General features: G+C 40.6%; 1 protein-coding gene across 1 annotated transcript in view; it reads left to right on the top strand.

The window, feature by feature from the left end:
• Window positions 1–21,387, top strand: part of srek1ip1 (SREK1-interacting protein 1) — a 30,344-nt gene extending 8,957 nt beyond the window's left edge. Inside the window, exons 4-6 of the mRNA XM_072252607.1 lie at window positions 11,710–11,853; window positions 16,683–16,758; window positions 19,323–21,387. Of these exons, the coding sequence (XP_072108708.1) occupies window positions 11,710–11,853; window positions 16,683–16,758; window positions 19,323–19,512 (410 nt within the window). The 3' untranslated portion in view covers window positions 19,513–21,387. The remainder of the gene's footprint in view (window positions 1–11,709; window positions 11,854–16,682; window positions 16,759–19,322) is intronic.
• Window positions 21,388–21,672: the final 285 nt, after the last annotated feature.

Here is a 21,672-nt window from a genome sequence, read left to right as displayed (position 1 = left end):
GTTTAAGCTTTACTTAACTCTACACTTTTTTTTCGTTAGTGCATAAAATTATATTTCCACAAATATGCCAACTTTAGAGTCACAACTATTCAAGTCACTGTTTTAACAGACATTCTGAGAGAGGAAAAAAAAATGCTGACCCTAGTCATATTTCATGATATTTAGGTAATAATGCAATCAATATAAATTTTGCACAGGTAACAAAGGGACTGAGCGTATGAGTATGAGTGGAGAGGGGAGAACACAATTTCTTATTTGAATTATGTAAGGAAAGACATTATCAATCAACATATTGACTTTGTGAATAAAATTGAAACTGTCCATGTTGTATTCCACACAAGGATTTTCTTTTAATTAAACTAACTGTTGTGCAGCAAAGTTCCTCATTTGCATTCACTACTTTAGTTCTGAAGTTAACTCCTGTTAGTTGTTTCAGATGCAACTTTGCACGGTTGAATTATTATTTAAGTTATACTTATGCTAGCTCTCTAAATCCTATTATCTTGCTCTATGTCTGTAAAGTCAGTTTAAAACACAATTCACTAGCAGCATCTTCAACTTTTTTTCCTAATCTCTTCAAGTCTTTTAAAACATCTTTGAACATTTAGGATGTTTTGCATGCTCAAGATAACATTTAAATATGGTTGTTGATCATTTAGTATGCAGAAGGATCTAGACAACATTTGGCATGGATGGTGACACATTCATGCCACAAAATTGCCCAATACCAGTCATCTTCAAAGATACTGAGAGTCTAATCATCTACCTTTTGAAGTTCAGTGGCATTACCATTGCTGCTCCACTGTCAATGTCCAAGGGATCACCAGTGATTACTTACAGAAATGCAAGTAAAACAGGTCAAAGTCTGGGTAACCAGCAGTAAGTGACTCACTTCCCAATATCCCAAAGCCTCTACACCATTTTTGGAAGCATGAATATGATGGAATATTCTGTTTGCCTGGATAAATGCAGCTCCCACAGCACTCAAGAAGCTCTATAATTATTTTTAAAAAACAGTCTTGATTCATTCCCCATTTGCTGCACTATAGCTTGATTCCACTGCCAGTGCACAGAAGCTGCATTATATATAATCTATCAAATACATTGCAGTTATTCTACCTCGACAACCCCTCCTTAAGTCCAAGCTTTCTAAAAACAAAAAATACAAAAACTTCAGGCAAGTGAAAATCTCATGTTGCCATCCAAGTCACATACCATCATTGCTTGGTCTAAATTCTGGAACTCTCTACCCAATAGCACATTAGGGATATTTTCCCAAGAAGGAGTGAAGCAGTTTAAGAAAGTGGCTCACCATTATCTTCTCAAGGACATTTTAGGATGTCTGGGTAATGGATACTAGCTTTAGCAAAAGTGATCTGGACCTTTAAGGTGCATTTTTAAAAGGGAAAAGCAGTGATGAGAAGATGGAGATAAAGGAAGATAAAATGCTTCTCAGAAAGAGGAAGAAGGGTTAAAGAATGAGATAAAGTTAGGAATTGTCAGATAAAGGAATGTTTTTAATGAAGTAAGAATTCAAATGGAGTTTAAATTTCAGAATATATTATAGCACTAGAGGAAGCTGTGCCTGCTGCTTGATTAAAGCATCAAATTTAATTCCACTTCCTTGCTATTTCCTTTACAAATCAGTAAAATGATTTATGTGTACATGTCCTTTTTATATGATCAATCATATTTGATTCAACCACTCATTTGTGTTATATGTTTGAATATTAATCTTCTGTATGCAGAAGTATCTCCTCATTTCCTCCCTGGTTCTATTATTAGTTATTTTAAATCTGCGACCTGCCAAAGGAAGTAAAGTCACTTTTCTTGCTCTAACAAAACTGCTAATAATTTTGAATTCCTCTATTAGGTCTTCTCTTAAACATTTCTACCGTGAGGAGAGCAATCCCAACTTCTCCAGACTCTCCATATGACTGCATAATCTGTACAGAACCTTGACATCTTTCCAAAGGAGTGATGCCCTGAATTGTACACATTATTCTGAAGCTAAATCTGAGGTTTGTTAAGGTTATTATGACTTTCATGTTTTTGTACTCAGTGCACCATTTACAGAGCTAAGTACCCCATTCTTAACTACTTTCTTGATATACCCTGCCACATTTAAAACAATTAAATAGGTGTCCATGTGCTCTGCAGTAGAGCCATTCTCAGTTTAGGTAATATTGTATCTCATTTTATTTCACCAGAGGCAAATCATTTCACACCACATCAAATTGCATCTGCCACGTCCTACCTGTTTAATGTTCTGCTTGTGTCCTCCTGAAATCATGCTCACTGTGTTGCAGAGCTTTGAATCACTTGCAGATTTCAAAATTGTACTTACACCCAAGCCAAGAGTAAAAACAACTGTACCCAATACTGAATCCGGGAGATAGTTTTCTTAAGTCGAAAGGGCACCTGTTCAGTAATATTTTTACCTTCTATCCTTTAGCTACTTTTTGTGACTAAGTTGCTTTTACCCTTGGGGCACCTCTGTGAATAAATATTTATTGTATTTTCTTAATTTTGCAGAGAAAAAAAATATTCTTTGGGCTGGCCCTCTTGGGAAGAAACTGAAGTGGCAACTGTTTGGACTGCTTCAGTTCATGTGTTAAAGGCCATTGCGTTACATTATTGGATAAGGATTCTAAGGATTTTTGCTCAGTGATGAAGTGTCCTTATCAGGACGGTGTCTATTGGGGGATTTTGTTACCCCTGAGTTTCAAGGTGCAGAGTCATCAACTATAGCAGAGTGTTTCCTGGGAGGAAATTGCGTTTTATACCTGACCGTTTCTGATGTACTCCTTGACCCACCATTTCCAAAACACATTTGCCATGTACTAGATTTGCTTTCATCTGTGATGAGCATAAATATCTTCCTTTTGGAACTTGCCTGGTGGTAATGATGCTGAGGTCTTCAGAAGCAACAGATGGTTGGGTGCTAGCGTTTCAAAATCATTGGAATTGGAGGATGCTTTAGTAATTGACGACCATTGATAATAGCCTCTACTTCACTTCACAAACTCCCTTTGTCAAGATTCTGTACTTTCATGGTGAAATTGAGGACCTTTCTGACAGACCTGATCAATCAGAATCACAATCAATGTTCCTCCATGAAATGAACCAGCTGGGGCGGGGGGGGGGTGTTAAAAATCCACTTAATTTCTTTCTGAAGGACATCACCGATCCATGAATGATTGCACTTCTCAATGGCATCTTGCAAATTACACTAGCTCCAACAAAGTTTGTTGCATTATCAATGCACAGTTCATGAACCTGTCCTCATTTTGCTATAAAGCATCTGTGCATTAACAAGGGAATCTGTGTCTAAAGATGCCAGTTAATTGTGAACCACTCTTAGTTAGACAGGCATATGTGACCCCATACCTCTACATTGTATTCCTTCTGCTCTTCACCTCAAAAGGTCCAAAGTAGTCCACTCTTACATGTATAAACAGAGGTTCATCTGAAACTCTCTTTCTTTGGCAAAACCCAATGATCTCCATTGCAACCTTTCTGAGATCTTCCACTGAGGGACAACCTTGACTCGTCTGACCTTTGGCCTTCTCAATCTCCCTCTCCAAAGAATAGCCTTGTTGTTCTTCATCCAAGTCAGACTGAGCAATAGCGATTTTCAAGTTGCTTCCTCTTCTGACAACAAAACAAGAGCAGTTTCTTAATTTAAGAATCCAAACCACAGTCTTCCTCAAACGGGTCCAAGATGAGAAGTGATGAATTATACGTGTTATCGCATGCACCTCCTCTTCAATCTGCACAGCATTCATTGTAACACTCCTCTTGACTTCCAGATCATCCAGCAGAAATTCTCCAGAACAATCAGGAGTCACAGGCTGGAGAAGATATTGAGGCCATGATACCTATATATCATTCTTCAGAAATGCTTTCACATTCAACCCTCTAGAAACCACATCTGTCAGGTTGCTTGAAGTGTTTACATACCTTCATTGAGTAGCCTGTGAGACCTCAAGAATTTCTGAAACTCAGTTTTCAACGAATATTCAGAACCTGGAAGTTCCATTTTTGATATACTTCAGCACATTCCAAAAACCTGAGTTGTGAAGCTCCATGTACAACTCCTTCATAATGTGTCCCTACGGCTTGCCATCATAGCATCGATGAGCTCTGTATGAGAGGTGGAAGCTGACTTCAACAAAGCTACCTTAGATTTTCCCATGGTAAAAGCGCTGTGCACCTGAGAATACGTGTTGTGCAAAAATAGGTAGATCACTGCTCCATAGCCATCTTTGCTTGCATGTGTAAAATGGTGTACCTGTAGCAGTAACTTCTCCAAAATCCAGAGGTTTCAAACATATAGCAACCTTGAAGTCTTCCAACTGGCAGAGTTCTTTCAGTCAGCTTGTCCACTCATGAGCAACTGATGCTCGTATAGTGTCATCCCAGCCCAGTTCTTTCATACGTAGCTCTTGCAGGATCTTCTTAGCAGACAGCACAACCAGTCTCTAGATTCCTGAAGGATCATAGATGGAACTAACTGTGGAGAGGATCCTCCTTCTTGTGAGTGGTCTATCTAGACTGTGATCTTAAACTTGAAAGTATCAGACTGAATGCACCACTGTACACCCAGTACTTTTTCCACCGAAGGTACCTTGATCCAAAATGAAAAGCTTCATGTCTTTCTCTCTTTGCTCTTCTGGTTTCACTGATGGCATACTACATTTGTCGCTTATCTATGTTATGAGTTGAAAGCCATCTTTAACATAAATGGATACAAGGTCATGGTTGAGATACTGTTTCTTTCTCAGAGAACACTGATGCAAGGCAATCGTCAACATAGAAGCAATGCAAAACCTTATCCATTGAATGCTGAACTCTTCTTCATTGTTCTCTGTGCATTTTCTAAGGGCAAAGTTGGCACAGCTTGATGATGAAGTTGCTCCAAAGAAATGTACCACCATGTATTGGCTGAGGTCACTTTTCTGGGGTCGTAAACTCCATGATGTGGAATATACCAGACTTTCCCACCATTGTGTTCCATATCTTCTACTGACACTCTTTCGGCATAACCTTTTCCTTCATGAAAGCAGTGTAGTCAGTGTGAAATGACAAATCCTTCTTAAGCCTCTTCCTTAGATTTAGAGCATGCTGTTCTGCAATCTTCCTGTTATTTGGCTGTTAACTTCCTTCCTTCTCAAAGATAAACTCATCTGGTAGTGGTCATCCACCAGTTTTGCAGAATTCATAACCAGCTCCATGAACTTGTCTTCTCTTGACAAACCAGGTTGTTCATCTTGACTACTTTCAGGGAAGTCTGCCTTAAACTGCCACTGCCACGGCTCATCCAACTTCAAAACTGAGATCCTGTTAACTGTCAGCTCAGGCTGAGCATGGTCTCTGTCATCACCATTGTCTCCTTTCAGTGGTCCATTCACAGTCCAAACCAACAATGTTCTGATTGCATGAAATCCATTATTAATACTGTGAATCACTTGCAACAGCTCCAATGCATTAGGCACATTCGTCCCTATCAACAGTTCAATTCCTAAATCAATCTCTGGCAAATGGACATGTCTCAGTTGAGACTATCCCTGCAGATCCCTCTGCTGTGGAATATTCCCTCTGTAGATGTCTTTCCCATGTATAGATGTTAGGTAGTTCGTAATAGTTTTCACCATCTAAGTGCATCTCTCTCACTGGGGCTTGTATACAAACTTGGCTTATTAGCTAACTCTGCAAACAGCCACGTGACTCAGTGGTGAGAAGGCCACCTTCCATAAATAACATCTTAGCTCGGTATGATTTGGGTTCAACCAAACGGGAAAGTTGGGATGTTCCGATGAGGGAACATCAATTGTGTTGAATGTTGTATAAATACTGCCGCATACACAGTTATCATTCATCAGGAAATGACAGATCGTACAGTGACATAAAATTCCTAAGGAAGTATATTAACCAATTTTTCAACTTTAGCAAACAGTTAACAGAAAAAGAAAATTAAAAAGTCCCATTACAGTTCAACCAGTCTAAACATGCACATTAACGATGGAGCTCATTTCTGGAGTAGTCAGATATATCACTTTACTGACACACTGAACCCACGTTCTATGTGAAAGACACCAACCACAGTTCGAATTTCCCTCGACCATCTCAAATGAATTGGCTAACTCAGGAGTATTGGCACTTCCTCCTTGGAACCATTCGCCTGCACAAAGCACTTCTTACAATGGGATCTCTCCTTTGAGCGGCGTTCTGCAACTATCTTCCCTTGTGCTGCATTCTGCAGCTCCTGCCAAAGGACCCCAAACCAAACTACTGTCCTTCAGAAATCTGGTCCTGCCCAGCTCTCCTGAATCTTCCACCACATCCCACTGGGCAGAAAGTTACAACATGTACCAAGACGAACCTGAGTGGCTGATACAATATTCCTAAGTTGGGCAAAATCGCTCCTTATCTTTAGCTGAAGCCAAAACATTAGTCTGTGAAGCTTACTAACAGGACATGGTAGATCAAATATGATGGCAGAATATAGTATTAATGGTAAGATTCTTGGCAGTGTGGAGGATCAGAGGGATCTTGGGGTCTGAGTCCATAGGACACTCAAAGCAGCTGCGCAGGTTGACTGCATGGTTAAGGAGGCATACGGTGTATTGGCCTTCATCAACCATAATTGAGTTCAAGAGCCGAAAGATAATGTTACAGCTATATAGGACCCTGGTCAGACCTCACTTGGAGTACTGTGCTCAGTTCTGGTCACCTCACTACAGGAAGGATGTGGAAACTATAGAAAGGGTGCAGAGGAGATTTACAAGGCTGTTTCCTGGACTGGGGAGCATGCCTTATGAGAATAGGTTGAGTGAACTCGGCCTTTTCTCCTTGAAGCGACGGAGGATGAGAGGTGACCTGATAGAGGTGTATAAGATGATGAGAGGCATTGATCATGTGGATAGTCAGAGGCTTTTTTCCGGGGCTGAAATGGCTAACACGAGAGGGGACAGTTTTAAGGTGCTTGGAAGTGGGTACAGAGGGGATGTCAAGGGTAAGTTTTTTACGCAGAGAGTGTTAAGTGTGTGGAATGGGCTGCTGGCGACGGTGGTGGAGGTGAATACAATAGGGTCTTTTAAGAGAATTGGATAGGTACATGGAGCTTAGAAAAATAGAGCACTATGGGTAACCCTAGGTAATTTCTAAATTAAGTCATATTCGGCACAACATTGTGGGCCGAAGGACCTGTATTGCGCTGTATGTTTTCTGTTCTATGTTCTGTGACACACTGCGTTTGCAGAAATCTGCTAAAATAAAAAATACCTCAGCATAGAAGTAGAAATCTTAACCAGGGTGTTATATAAACCAGCCACTTCCAATCCTGAAACAATGTAGCTACTTATGGCTTTCTCTTGACCCATAGTATGTAAGAGAATAAATGTACTTTTCCCTGTGAGGTTGAGCTTGTTCTTTAGGCCCCCTGTGCAGAACACTGTTGTAATCCCTTGATCTAGGAAAGCATAAGAAACCACTCTGGTTACCCTTCTTGGACTTCACTTGTATTGGAATAATGGGAAGTTTACAATCATAATCGCCAGTTTCTGTAAGGCCAGTTGATACCAGAGCACAACTCACTGCTGTGTCTGATTCTGCACTCTTTTCGTCAGGGTGAATATAAGGTTTGCTGGGATGCCACTGCATATCTTGCATGAAAGACACTTACTGCAATCTTTGCTGATGTGTCCTGTACACAAACAGCCCAAGCAGACATCATTTTCCTTTAGGAAGGCAATCTACTCATTTTGAGCCCTTTTCTCTGGCTGAGGTCATGTATCCAATATGTGTTCACCTTTGTAGAACAGACAGATCTTTTTAGCTGACAAGACCATTTCCCTTTCATTAGTTCCAGGCTCAGTTTTAGCTTTACTTTTCACAGCGGTCACAGTAGTGGCCAAGTTGCTTCCTTTAGCCTTAGAATGAAGTTGTGACTTAGTTTTGTTCACACATTTGCTTATTGCAAGTGATGGAGCATCCTGTATATTCCCAACTACTGGATCTGATACAATCCTGTCTTACCTTTCAATAAAACCAATAATGTTAGCAAAAGTCTTATGGTTGTGTCTTTCATGCAGTTTTCAGACCACCATTCTCCATTTGTCTCTCAGCACATAGGACAATTTCTTTATACATATTAGCAGGCATGTCCAGCTCACACATGTACTGCACTTCTTCTATGGCATTATAACAGGTTCAAAGAAAAAGACTGTAGTCTTGAAGAGCTTTCATATCTTTAGATTTAATAGGTGTCTAAGAAAGAGCCTTTTGCATGTAGGTGGATACAATTTTCTATTCAACACCAAATTGTTCCTGTAGTAAAGCCTTGGCTTTTACGTATCCTCTCTTGGGGTCGATATGTTGGCAACTTTTGACAAGTTCTGTAGGGCGACCCCTAGTGTACTCTTCAGTGAAATAGAGGTAGTCATTATGGCTTCAACGCTGTTTTCAAAAGCCTTCATGAATGCATGATACTGCAATAGATCACCATCGAAGATTTGAATCTCTCTTTTAGACACAGATGAAATGTGCTATTGTTATGCCAAAACGGTTGTTATTTAATTTTGCTTCCTCATGACTAATACTACTTGGACTTCTACCATCTGAAACGAGTGTGTTTTCATGCCGTAAGTGAGTGTCCCATGAGGCCCTTGAGCTGTTGGATATGATGTGGGTTCAGAGTGCCTCATTAGTGCAGACTGAGAGTAAACATCCTGAACTACCTGTTGTTCATGTTTCACAAACACTTGAGGAAAAAAATAAATCAGCATTGGCTTTGAGTATTTTTGTTTTTCTCTATGCTTTTACAATCTAGAAACTCACACCATAGAACTGTCCTGGAGGACTTTTACTACGCGCCACACTTGGAGCCCTCAGCACGTTAACTTCGACTATCTGTGTGGCAACTTCTTCCTGCAACTTAAGCTGCTCCTTTCTTTTCTGTAGCTGTTCCTCTTGCTGTTCAAGTGCATGCTTGCCCTTCAATAATTGTTGATGTGTGATTAACGCAGTTAAATCAGTCTCTATTTTAATGCGTACAGAGGAGGTACTAGATACAGAAGATGCTCTCCCTGCAGCAGAACTTCGAGTGCTGACATTTGACACCTTGTCACTCAGGTTTACATCATCTTGTGGGTCCTCTGCTATATGCATAGTCAAAACATGCCTTGGAATTTGAGAAACATCACCTGATGGCACTGATACTACACTGATTGGCCTAGTCTCAAATAATAATGAGGCAGCCTACAGAGAAGAAGTCATCACCCTGACACAGTGTTGTCAAAAACACAACCACTGCCTCAGTGTCACAAAAACAAAGAAGCTAGTTGTGGATTACAGGAGGAATGGAAACAGGCTAACCCCTATTGACATCAATGGACTTGGGGTTGAGAGGGTGAACAGCTTTATGTTCCTCGGCATAAACATCACTGAGGATCTCGCGTGGTCTGTACATACCGGCTGTGTGGTGAAAAAGGCACAACAGCGCCTCTTTCACCTCAGACAGTTGAAGAAGTTTGGCATAGGCCCCCAAATCCTAAGAACTTTCTACAGGGGCACAATTGAGAGCAACCTGACTGGCTGCATCACTGCCTGGTATGGGAACTGTACTTCCCTCAATGGCAGGATTCTGCGGAGAGTGGTGCGGACAGCCCAACACGTCTGTAGATGTGAACTTCCCACTATTCAGGACATGTACAAAGACAGGTATGTAAAGAGGGTCCGAAGGTTCATTGGGGACCTAAGTCACCCCAACCACAAACTGTAACACCTGCTACCGTCCGGGAAACGGTACCACAGCATAAAAGCCAGGACCAACAGGCTCTGGAACAGCTTTTTCCACCAAGCCATCAGACTGATTAATTCATGCTGATACAATTGTACTTCAATGTTATATTGACTGTCCTTTTTTTTGTACATACTATATTATAAATTACTATAGCACATTTAGACAAAAGATGTAACAAAGATTTTTACTCATGTATATGAAGGATGTAAGTAATAACGTCAATTCAATTCAATTCAATATTCAGTTGCTGCAGCAACTTGACCTTCAATGTATCATGTTTGGATCAACCATTGTTTCACAACCGCTATGAATGCACCGCTGACATTCGTTCTGTTAGTCCTGTTGTCCTTGGGAAGTACTGAGATTAATATGTGATGTTGCTTAGCAACAGTTTGACAGAGATTAGCGAAGTCCTCAAGATAAGATTGCATTTGTAAGGGATTTTTATTTCTTTCTCATAACATCCTTAATTGATGGTATTAAACCTTTAATTTTGTTCACATTTGTTTTAAACTTCCTTTGAAGATTTTCAATTCTATCCACTCAAGCTTTCCTGGTAAGTTTAATGTCTCTTTTGCTAGCCCCAACTTCAAGGTCACTAACGTCAGTTCCATGCTTCGATTCACTAGTGTTACTTTCTCCTTACTGCACAACTCGCAATTAACTCTCTCTTCACCCACAGCACATTTGCAAAACACACTGGTGGTATTCCTTTCAATAAACATAGGTTTCAACCAAACGGTCCACACATCTACAGTGCTTAAAGCAGACCAAATTCAGATAACAACCACCAGGACGATATTTCAGCACTTCATTAAAAACGAAGGGCCAAACCCTCAGGCAAACAGCATACAACCATACAACGGTCCCCAATGGACAGGCAGCACTGAAAATTCAAAACTGTGTTCAAACCACAAATACACAGCATGAATCAACAGAAGGTCACCAATAATCCTACGGCAAGCTGCTCTGGCTTGGCCAACAGGTCCAAGGCAATCCTTTGCCGTAGACTGATGTTTGTTTTTTATTGGCTATTCATTTTTGTAGACAAAATATAGCTGTTGCTTGAAAACAAACCAAGACCACTGAGAGACTGAGTACAGGAGTTGACACTGTATGATGTGCTTCCAAGTAGCTAAGTTCCAAGTTGAAAAAGAGTACGTTTGATCCTTTAATACGAAACCAACAAAGACAAACAATCTTGTAGTGATATTAGAAATAAGCGTGAGTAAGCGGTCAGCAAAAACGATCATTCTCGGATGCCTCCAGCCAACTAGACTAAACTTAACTAACTAAGACAAAGCGTGAATACATAACTACTTATTTCTACCGAGCCCCAACCTACGTGACAAATTACCATGACCCGTAACAAATGCACAACACAAAATACAATACAGAAAGACAGAAAATAGATACATGGCTCCAATAGAATGGATGTTTTAAACCAGTGGATCAGGTGTCAGGTGTCAATCAGGCTTCTCAAGTACCATAACTAATCTATGCAAGTGCAGAGGATTATTTTATATTGGTGAGTTCAGCATTTTGATACCAATTTGAAGAGTTGGGATGTGAGAGACTGAGAGCAATATCACCATGCTCTGACCTGCTTTAGTAACCATGACATAATTATGGCTGACGATACTTATTGATCATTGGTGATCCCAAGATATTGATGATCATAACTTCCAGAGTTAAACTCTCCTTTGAGGGCAATGTTTCTACAACTTGTGTATCCTAAATGTTATTGCTTATTAATGTTTCTGCCGCCTGAATTGAATTTATGTTCAGCTGCATGGGGCAAAGTCTGTGTTGTTATTCACCAAACTATGAATTGAGTGTTGCACTGTCAGTTGTTCACAGATCTTATTTAGTGTTTATATAATAAATAATTTTTATGCTTCCAGCTGGCCATCTAACTTTTGAGTGTCGAAATTTTGTTCGTGTGGACCCTAAAAAAGATATTGTTCTGGATGTCAGTAGTACCAGCAGTGAAGACACGGAAGAAGAAGAAGAACTTAAGCAATTGCAGGAAATTATTAATGAAAATGGTACATTTCACTTTATTATTTAATTTTAAAAATAAGCAACGTGATTTATAATTGGCCACATCGGTTTTTAATCACTGTGTATGTCTCTAGAAATGTGAACAATTTGCAACAAATGAATGACTTGCACCACCTTTGTAGAGGTCCTAGAGAAGGTATGTAAATGATATGTAATAATGGTTTCAGGAAGGAAAGTTATGGTGGAAATTAAAGAATGAAATGTGTAAGACAAGATCCAGACCCAGAGGCTGAAGAGATGCGGGCTTTTGCGGGACACAATTCCCTAAGTGTTTATACTTCATGATCTACTGTATGCATGGAATTTCCTCATGATTATTAACCCATTTAATAACAACTGTAAATGAAAAAGGATTAATCTTTTTTTTGAAAAATACTTGAGCAAAACTAAGCAAGCTGAAGCGAAACAATGTGATTGAAAAGCAGGGAAAAAACTTTAGAAGCTGGAAATCTGAAATAAAAGCATTAATTCCTGAACAGGTGACTAGCATCTATGGAGAGAGAATTAATGTTAAATATTAAACATTTCCACGGAGTAGGACTGGCCATCAAGAACACCTTTCTACCAAGTCTCACAGAAACACCTGTTGGCATTAGTGAAAGATTAATGACCCTCCGTATCCTCCGGCAAAGAAATGTTATGCTTCGCTTCTCAGTGCCTATGCACCAACTTTGCCATCTGAGAATGAGGCCAAGGAATGCTTTTATCAGACATTGGATGAAGCTCTTTGTTGGATCCCTAAGAATGATAAGATCCTTTTGCTTGGGGACTTCAACGCTAGGGTGAGACAGAACAACAGGATATGGAGTGGAGTGCTAGGTAGGCATGGTATTGGCAAGGTGAATGTAAGTGGCATGAGGCTACTTACTCTTTGCTCTGAGCAAAACCTTACCATAACCAACACCATCTTCCAGCAGAAGGCAAAATATAAGACCTCGTGGATGCACCCTTGCTCTAAACATTGGCACATGATCGACTTCATCATTGTGAGACGTAGTGACATCAAGGATGTTCTCATCACCAGTGCCATGAGAGGTGCAGAGTGCTGGACTGACAACCGTATGATTGTGGCCAAGCTCCATATGAAAGTGCGTCCCCCCTTGCAGCTGCAAAAACCCAATAAAAAGTGGCTAAATTGCAACTGCCTGAGAAACACAGAAGCAAGAAGTGAGTTTCGACGCATCCTTGCTGAGAAACTAAGGGAACTAGAACCTTGTCTGAGCTCAGAAAATACCATGGAACAACAGTGGACCTATATCAGCTCTGCGCTCTATGAGGCAGCAGCCCAATCCATCGGCCATAAGAGCAGGAACCACCAAGACTGGTTTGACGATAACTCAGACACCATCCACAACTTGCTTAAGGACATGCACAAAGCACACCGGGCGACTTTAGACAACCCGTCATCCATCAGCATCAGGCAGCTTGGAGGAAAGTGCAAAAGGCAATACCAAATGAGTGGTGGACTGAAAAGGCACATGAAATCCAGTCCTTTGTCGATAATAATGACATGCATAATTTTTACAATGCTGTCAAACCATCTACGGCCCAATAAATCAATGCGTTACTCCCCTGAAAACAGCAGATGGTCCAACACTTCTGAAGAATCAGAATACCATTCTGCTGAGGTGGGCTGAGCATTTTAACACCCTGCTTATATCAGGACTCTAACGCAGACCCCACCATCCTGGACAAACTGCCTGAACTTCCTCCTATCCACGACCTCAGTCTACCACCAACCTTCCAGGAGGTTCTATCAGCTGTCCATTCCCTTAAGAACAACAAGTCCCCTGGCACTGACAATATCCCTGCTGAGCTACTGAAGAACAGAGGGTACATGTGTATGCAAACCGTCTACCAGTACATCACCAAGGCCTAAACTGATGAGAACATCCCACAGCAATGGACAAATGCAAACATCGTTGTCATTTATAAGAACAAGGGTGACAAGGCCATCTGCGGCAATAGTATGGGCATATCACTCCTTTCTGTTGCTGGAAAGGTCCTGGCTAAGGTGATGCTTCAGAGATTCATCAGCGACATCACCGCGTCAATGCCTCCTGAATCGCAGTGTGGATTTAAGAAGGACTGGAGCATGATCGACATGATCTTCACAGCCCGGCAGCTTCAGGAAAAGTGCCGGGAGCAGCATCAGGACCTGTTTATGGCCCTTATCGACCTCTCCAGAGCATTCGACACTGTGCAAAGAGAGCTCTTAATGGGATGTCCTCCTCAGTTTTGGCTGTCCCAATAAATTTGTTAATATCCTCCGCTCCTTCCACGTTGGGATGACTGCTCGGGTGACCATAGGAGGACAAGAGTCTGAACCCTCCCTTGTATGCACAGGGGTGAGGCAGGGGTGTGTGCTAGCGCCGGTGCTCTTTAACAACTACCCCTTGTGTGTTACCAAGCTTCTCCACAACAAGATTGAAGACAGCAGCAGTGTGGCAGTGGATGTCAGATTAGATGGCAACCTCTTTGACATCAGGAGGCTCCACGCAACCACCAAACTCCGTAGAGAGTGGGTCCAGAAGCTGCAGTATGCAGACGACTGTGCTCTTGTGGCCCATACTCCGGAGGATCTTCAGAATGTCCTTGCTGTGGCGGTGAGAGCGTACAGCAGGATGGGGCCGACTGTCAGTACCACCAAGACAGAAGTGGTTTGCCAATGGAGTACCGGTGTCCCACCCACTCTACCTGCCTTCACTGTTGGTAATGAAAAGCTGTCAGTAGTGCCATCTCTCAAATATCTGGGGAGCATTCTGTCTGAGGATAGCGGCATTGACAACGACATCCAGAGCCGCATTAAACAGGCATCAGCCGCCTTTGGGAGACTTCGGCGTAGAGTCTTTCAGAACAGGAGCCTTCGTCCCTCCACAAAGGTCCCATATACCAAGCAGTCTGTGTCACCACCCTCCTTTATAGCTGTGAAGCTTGGGTAACCTACAACCATCACATCAAGTCCTTGGAGCATTTCCACATAAGCTGCCTCCAATGCATCCTGGGAATTACCCGGTGTGAGTGGGTGCCTCACACCTGAAATACTTGTAAAGACCAACTGCAGAAGTATTGAGGCCATGATCACCCAGCATCAGCTGCAGTGGCTGGGGCATGTGATAAGGATGCCCCCATGTCGACTACCCCACAGAGTGTTATATGGCCAGCTACATCATGGTCGACGCTCAGCTGGAGGGCCGAAGAAGCGCTATAAGGATCAGATGAAGAATGCTTTAAGGAAGTGCAAGATCAGACCCGAGGACCTGGAGGATGTTGCTGCTGACTGTACCACTTGGCGACAGCTGTGTAGGGACAGGGTTCGTATTTTGGAGATGGAAAGAACAACCAGAAGACAGCAGAAGAGAGCCAGGAGAAATGCAGCCATGGTTGCCACCAGTACCACATATATATGTCCCACCTGCAATAGAGCTTGTGGGTCCTGGATGGGACTGTATCATCATCAAAGATCTCACCGGTAAAGGAGTGGATGTCGCCATCGGATTTCGATGGATAACTGAAGAAGAGAATGTTAAGTATTATGGGTTGATTTAAAAACTTCTCTGTGTCATTCGGCGGATGAAACTTGGGTGTTTTTGTGATTGATGCCTTTGAATGCATGTGTATATCTGTTTCTTTAACCTTTAATCTTTATGTTCCTCATCTTTTAAATGTTTTGGAAGATGATACAAAAACTGCAAGTGCATAATCAGAACCACATTTTCACACTTCCACAAATAAGACTTTTTAAAATAATCAATGCAGTATTAATATGGTAAAGCTTTTCATTGAACATTGATCCACCAAATTTAAGCCACAAAGGTGTGCTATTCATTGCAGGGAAGGTTTGTGCTCAGAAGTATTTTTAATTTTGTAACTGTTATTTTGGAAAACAAAATTATGGGGGAAATACACATATAAACATGCATGGTATTTGGAACAGAACTTTGTTTGACCTATGGTCAGTCTCAATTTGAATCTTATTTGATATCAGCCAGCTTTTCTATGTCTTTTAAAACAAAATTTTAAAATTTGCCTATACCACTGGTAATCCAATATCTCAATTTTAAAAAAATGATGGATAAATGTGCTACTATTAAGATGCAGTTTGAAAGAATAAATCTCTGGTCCTTTGCAGAAATTTACTGATTTTCCAACGTAAAGATCCAATATCTATAAGTAAATAAATTTCATCTCAGATTTGAAGGGCCTTCACTCAGTTTCTAAGTTTCTGACCTTAGTTGTATCTTTGTGTGAGTGCATCTCAAATTCCTTATCATGTTTCTGTATCCAGCACTTACAACTATAATAAAAACTGAAAGTGCTTTGAAGGTCGAGCTGCATCTGTGGGAAGAGAGACAAAGCTCTGATGAAGTGCTTTTGACCTGTAATGTTAACTGTCTCACTTCCCACTAACGTTGCCAGTTCTGCTGAATATTTCCAATGTTTTCTATTTCTGTGTTAGATTTCTGCCATCAGCAGGTTTTTTTTGGTGGGGGGGGGGGTTTCACTTTACTACACTACTGTATGGATACCATATAATTTGAACTCTCTCTTTGCTTATCAGACCTTCATTGTCCATATAAATATATTGTTCTACCCATCGAATGTATTCCCTGTTAACAGATTTCCCCATTGTGATGATCATCAGTAATTTGGAATAATAGGAAGCAGAGAACTTGGACTGGAAATGGGTTATATAATTGGGATAGCAGATGGAGCAGAGATAAAATAAACAATAATATCAATTAGATCAATTTAAGATGTGAAACATTCAGTTATCCAGATAATTACATTTTCCTTGGGTAACCTCTTGTAGAAACAAAACCAGATGATGAGAAGAGAGACCACCACAAGAAGAAAAGGAAAGATAAAAGAGGTGAACAAAGAAAAAGGTAAATAGGCTGATGACTGGATAGAGAATTTATGTTATGCACAATGTAACTTCTCACAACTGATTTCAGTAGTTTTGAATCTGAGTTCCAAGATATTGTATTTGACCTGTTGATAACATTTAAAAATTTTAAAATCAGAGTGGATATTTCCCTCTCTTGTATATCTGATGACTTTATTCTTATAGTCATCAATAGATGTATACACATTATATAGAAAAACTAACATCAATTATAGACATACAGAATAATCGCAGTTTGTCTCCATCACAAAATCTGTGCCCTCACTTTGAGTTGCAAGCCTTCCACAACATATAGTAAGCCAAACCGCCTAGTACTGTGCCCCCTTCCAGCTCTGCTTCCCTCCCTGATGAGCTCAATTACTTCTACACTCGCTTTGACCGAGAGAACAAGGAGATCACCCTCAAAGCGGATCTCCCACCTGGTGAACTGTCTCTCTCACTTTCCACCTCCGATGTTTGCGCCACCCTGAGCAGGGTGAATGTACGGAAGGCAGCTGGTCCGGATGGAATACCTGGCTGTATGCTCAGAGTCTGTGCAGGGCAGTTGGCCGGGGTCTTCACGGACATATTTAATCTGTCTCTGACCCAGTCAGTCGTCCCCACAAGCTTCAAGATCGCCACCATCGTGCCAGTGCCGAAGCATTCCACTGCCGCGGGCCTGAATGACTTCCGTCCAGTTGCACTCACCCCCATCATTGCAAAGTGCTTTGAAAGACTGGTTCTATCACATCTGAAATCCTGTCTGCCCACTAGCCTGGATCCCCATCAATTTGCCTATCGCACCAACAGGTCAACGGAGAACGCCATCTCCACGGCACTTCACTCTGCCCTGACCCACCTGGACAGCCCCAACTCTTACGTCGGAATGCTGTTCATTGACTTTAGTTCGGCATTCAATACTGTGATCCCCTCCAAGCTGATCACCAAACTTTGCCAGCTTGGTATCAGCTCAATTGGACCTTGGACTTCCTGACTAACAGACCCCAATCTGTTAAGTTAGACAACCTCACCTCCTCCACTTTCACCCTGAACACTGGCATGCCTCAAGGCTGTGTGCTGAGCCCTCTTCTGTACTCCCTTTTCACCTATGACTGCGTTCCTGTACATGGTTCTATCTCCATAATCAAGTTTGCAGACGATACCACGGTGGTTGGCCTGATCCGAGGGGATGACGAGACGGCCTACAGGGACGAGGTCCAGCACCTGGCCGCATGGTGTGCCAACAACAACCTGGCCCTTAACACCCGGAAGACCAAGGAGATCATTGTGGACTTCAGGCATGCTAGGAGCCACACTCACATCCCCATCTACATCAATGGAGCTATAGTGGAGCATGTATCAAGCTTGAAATTCCTTGGTGTCCACATTTCCGAGGATCTCACCTGGTCCCTGAACTCCTGCATCCTGATCAAAAAAGCGCAACAGCGCCTTTATTTCTTGCGGAGCATCAAGAAAGCTCGCCTCCCGTATCGGACCGCAAAGCACTCCAGTGTGTGGTGAAAACTGCCCAGTGGATTATTGGCACCCAATTGCCCACCATTGAGAACATCTACCATAAGCGCTGCCTGGGCAGGGTGAAAAGCATTAACAAGGATGCATCTCACCCTAAACGTGGACTTTTTACTTTCCTCCCATCCAGTAGGCACTACAGGAGCCTCCGCTCTTGCATCAGCAGGCACAGGAAGAGCTGCTTCCCTGAGGCTGTGATCCTGCTGAACCTCACATCACAGCGCTAAGCAGTATTGAGTATTGCACCCATATTGTACTGTCTCAGTACTTTTATATTTGTGTGCTGTAGCACTTACTTTTCAATCACAGTTATTTTGTAAATAACACTATTCTTTGCATTTCTGGTTAGCTGCTAACTGCATTTCATTGGCTTTGTATCTGTACTCAGCACAATGACAATAAAGTTGAATCTAAATCTAAAATCTACATCTAAAAGTATAACTTGCCAAATGCCGTTAAAACAAAATTTAGTTTCATCCTGTTTTAGGCCCTATTGCACATTTAACCAGTTCAAATCAGTGACATAAAATACTCTAAATTTTCTTAAAAAAAAAAATTTGACAGTCACACAGTGCCCATTTCACTCCTTTCCTACATCCATGTCCCTTTGTACTTTAGAGCTCAATATATACTTTAGTGTAGATCTATATGTAATGGAATTCTCCCTGTTCCTGATATGCATAATAGCCCTGTACGTTCCTAATAGTAATGCAAATACATGATACTGTTGGAAGTCAGGTCCAACACCAGTGATAGCAGGTTAAATACAGGAAGAGTGAAACTAAATCTAAGGCATCCCCTTCCCCTTTGTGATGGCTGATCAATGGGGACTTGAATGCAAGTCCTCTTTCTTAATGTGATTCAGGTAGTCTGACTGTGCTCTTCAGTCTCCATGGTTCTGATTGGAACCATAAAAAACGAAGACAACTGGAAATACTACTGAGTCAGCAGACCTTCCATCTCATGTTACTATGGATATTGGGGGGCAGGGGAAGAAGAGTGGCTGATGTTTAATTAAACTTGTTAATTTTTAAGATCCCGTTCATCCAGTGAAGACAGAAGTGAAAAAAGGAGCAGGAAACATCATGTTATTAAGAAGAAAAAGAAAAATAAGAAACGAAAACATAGAAGTCACAAGCATCACCAGAAAGTTAAGAAGAAACAGGACCAAGCCACTTCTTCATCGTCATCAGGAAGTTTTAGTTCCTCTTCTGATAGTGATTGACTGATTCCATACACTTTTCTAGTCACATATCTGTAACAGAAGGCAGTTTGTTTTTAAATACTTGTCTGTGTGGTGGGGAATGACTCCCAGTTTTGTGAACATTTCTTTGCAAATTAGAGACTGCTGCAAATTATTCAAATTTATAAGAAATATACACCTTACTCCAATGGAAGTTTTGTTTGTCATTTTCTTTTGTTGCTGAATTGTACATGGAAAATGTTTGAACAGTTTACAATATCACTTATTGAAAACTCAAATGACCATTAATAGTGAAGGATTACCGTTTGATACCTCAAAGTCAGTATTTGATCCATTACACAGAGTATACAATGCACTCAAACAAATATTTTTAAGAATTCAGTATTTATAAAGAATGTTTTTTGGACAGTTTTCCAATACAATCAATATAATTATTGGATTTATCTCTATGTGTAGAAATGTAGTATGGAACTGTTCTTTATGTAACAGTCTTACAGTTTATTGACATTTCCCTGCTTATTTTTAAAAATATGTATTTCTATAAATGTATATAATTCAACTGATTCATTTTAACTCAGGCATCTTTTTGTAATAGCCTAATTCTGACTGACTTGCCGAACAAAACTTCCTCAATAATTTGTCTTTCCTCAAAGATCAGTTCCAGTAATATGATACATTTTTGACTGTAGGATCAATTTTAAAACATTTGGAGTAAACTCCAGTAAATTATTTGTTACCCTAGTTTATAAGCAATGCCACACAATAATATTCAATTAGAAAATAGTTTTGGAATAATGTTTCAAAGCATTCTGCTCTATCTGTTGTAAGCAAATTTATTTTTTTTAAATATGCATAGCTAGTTAATGTAAATCTGGTCTTTACTGGTGTATAATAATTGCTCTGTTGTATTAAGTAAATTATTATTTGTACCCAAGAAATGATATTCATAGACATGGCAAAGTGAACCAGTATTTTAGAGGGGAGGCAGAAGATTTTTCTCAGGTCAATGTAGCATAGTGTCAGAAGGTTTTTATATCTGCTTCAGAATTGCTTTGGCCCATTGTTGCTTTATTGTCATATTCAGAATAATTCCACTGTTATCCCAATATAGAACAATTTCAATGCAGTTTCCACTCTCTGTCTCCAGTGTTCATCCATTTCCTGTAAGTGCCTGAAGCTTTTCATCCTTATGATCTCCAGTTCTAGATGTCTCCAGCAGGGGAAATATAAAATCCACTCTGTCAAGTTCCATCAGAACCCTGTATGTTTCAGTGAGGTTCAATCTTTCTTGGTAAGTTAGCCCTCTATCCTGGAAATACTTCAAATGAAACTGCTCTCCATTGACAGTGGTTTATTAGATTAATTTCTTGGATGGAGTTTATAGTATTGAAGTGTGACCTCATTAGTATCTGAATTCTTGAAGCTTGTGTTCCCTACATCTGTACACCACAGTTCTTGCAATAAAGTTCAATAGTCCATTTGCCTTCAAAATATGTAAAATTTGGTACTTAGGTGTGTGATTTATTAAAAACTCATTATCTGGGATTTAATAGGATTGAAGTAATGGTACTCACTGCTAATCTTGAAAGGTAGCAATATCTGTAATTGAAATTTTCTCGTCTCTAGCATATTAGTGTCAGTCATCAGTTCATAGAGAATTCTGGCATAATGACATAATCAGATAAGCCTGGAAGTTAAATACAATAAAGATTTTTTATGCAGCAAACATAAAATTAAAAGTCATTTTGGTATATTTTAGCAGACACTGGGATATAATGCTTCTTTCAAATGAAGTCCGTTATGTTTTAATATGGAAATTACTGTATCTGTACCCAAAACAAAACATGAGCGTTTTCTAAGTACTGTATTATGTAATTTTATCAATCTGCTTAAAACATGCATTAAAATTGACTTTTCTGGGTATTTTGCTGCATAGAATTTCTACATAGCTTTAAAATTTGATCCACTTGTGCTAATGATTATGTGATTTTTACCCAGTACTGATTATCCCAGTGTGGCTTGGAGGAAAGTATAGGTGGGATGGCAGGGGCTCTCCACTTGGCCTTAAATCACCTGAATAATAGTAATACCTACATCAAGGTGCTGTTTATTGACTACAGCTTAGTGTACAACACTATCATACCCTCATTTCTAATCAACAAGCTCCAAAACCTGGGCCTC

The sequence above is a fragment of the Mobula birostris genome, chromosome 3 (assembly GCF_030028105.1).
Source record: "Mobula birostris isolate sMobBir1 chromosome 3, sMobBir1.hap1, whole genome shotgun sequence".
Classification (NCBI taxonomy): domain Eukaryota; kingdom Metazoa; phylum Chordata; class Chondrichthyes; order Myliobatiformes; family Myliobatidae; genus Mobula; species Mobula birostris.
This window is presented reverse-complemented; position numbering and strand designations above follow the sequence as displayed.